The sequence below is a fragment of the Formica exsecta genome, unplaced genomic scaffold, assembly GCF_003651465.1.
Source record: "Formica exsecta isolate Colony F162 unplaced genomic scaffold, ASM365146v1 scaffold98, whole genome shotgun sequence".
NCBI lineage: Eukaryota > Metazoa > Arthropoda > Insecta > Hymenoptera > Formicidae > Formica > Formica exsecta.
This window is the reverse complement of record NW_021853741.1, coordinates 1,491,554-1,492,868: the sequence shown is the minus strand read 5'-3', so window position 1 is coordinate 1,492,868 and position 1,315 is coordinate 1,491,554. Positions and strand designations below refer to the sequence as shown.

The window sequence follows — 1,315 nt, the reverse complement described above, 5'->3', positions numbered from 1 at the left end:
ATATCGGAAATAGCAAGTTCGCCATGTTACTTCTGACTGATGCGCGGCATATTCAACGATATTTCGGAGGCGATATTTTCGAGGCTGCAAGGAACAATCCATTTCTTACAATTAAATTGTATAGTACATGAAAATTATTATAAAATTAAGATATATTTTTTTATAACGTTAAAGAGAGAGAGAGAGAAGCAAATAGTAAAATAAAAATGACAATGGTTTATATTTTATAAATTTATGTAAATATGTATATAATTTAATTTAATGTTTTTTATAAATGTGAAATATATTAAAGTAACGCTAAAAAATGTATTATAACATTAAAAATATTTTACTTGAATTGCTTTATACATATACAGATCTCTATTATAAAATTCACAATTTATCTTTTGTCTTATATAAAATACAATTTTCTTGTTGCATTTAAAGTTCTTTCTTCACTATTAATTGAAGAAGTTCAGAGAATGATAATTTAAATCAACAAGATAAAGCTTTTATGTAAATAAATTGTTAACATATATTTATTTGCAAGCTCTGAATTATAATATTAAATATTCTTACATTTTTATTAAATATAAAACAAATTAAAAATAAATTCAAATATCGAAAAAATTATTAAATTTATTGTTATACTTATCATGATTACTTATTAAAATAATTCCAGTTTGATTTTTTAATTTAATGCTATCTCTTCAAGTCTTCCAATCTGCGTGAAAAATTTTATATCTTCGTTCATATGCTTAAAAACATTTACAGATGATATTAAATAATAACAAAAATGTTATGTTTTTAATGATGCTTGTATATTGTACAGATGTTTATATTGATTGCTCCAATTGAATCAAATTGAATAAAACATATATGTTTTTCCATCAATTTTCAGAGTAATCCTTCCATTTCTTGCATAAATTGCATATATGCATCATCTTTCGTTTTAGGTTGCGTTGCTCTAAGTGGTTGCGGTTCTGGTAATCTTTCTGTAATTCTGGAAATATTGCTAGATTTCTTCTTATCATCTCTCTTCACTCGCAGAGATGTTGGTAAAAATCTTGTAACATCAGCAGCCAGATTCCTAATTTGTGGTTTCGCCTCGATAGTGGTACTACTTTTTCCGTCTTTGTCTTTTCTATTAATTAATTGTGGCGCAGCGGAAAGAACATTGGGCGTCTTAGGCTGTGTAGTCGTTCCAGATTGTGTTTGTATCTGAGGATTCGTAATATTCGACATATTCGACATATTCGACATATTTGACATTTGCATTTGAGGTGGCGGCATTCTAGGAATGCTAGGAGGTCCCGGTCTTAATATTCTCGGCATT

At 27.5% G+C, this 1,315-nt stretch overlaps 1 protein-coding gene across 2 annotated transcripts in view; it reads right to left on the bottom strand.

The window, feature by feature from the left end:
- Positions 1-762: 762 nt before the first annotated feature.
- The window catches only part of LOC115245426 (WW domain-binding protein 11-like), a 3,415-nt gene continuing 2,862 nt past the window's right edge, over positions 763-1,315 (bottom strand). The window contains exon 8 of one of the 2 annotated variants that reach the window (XM_029823733.1): positions 763-1,315. In XM_029823733.1, the coding sequence (XP_029679593.1) occupies positions 877-1,315 (439 nt within the window). In that variant the 3' untranslated portion in view covers positions 763-876. The other variant, XM_029823734.1, reaches the window with a different exon arrangement.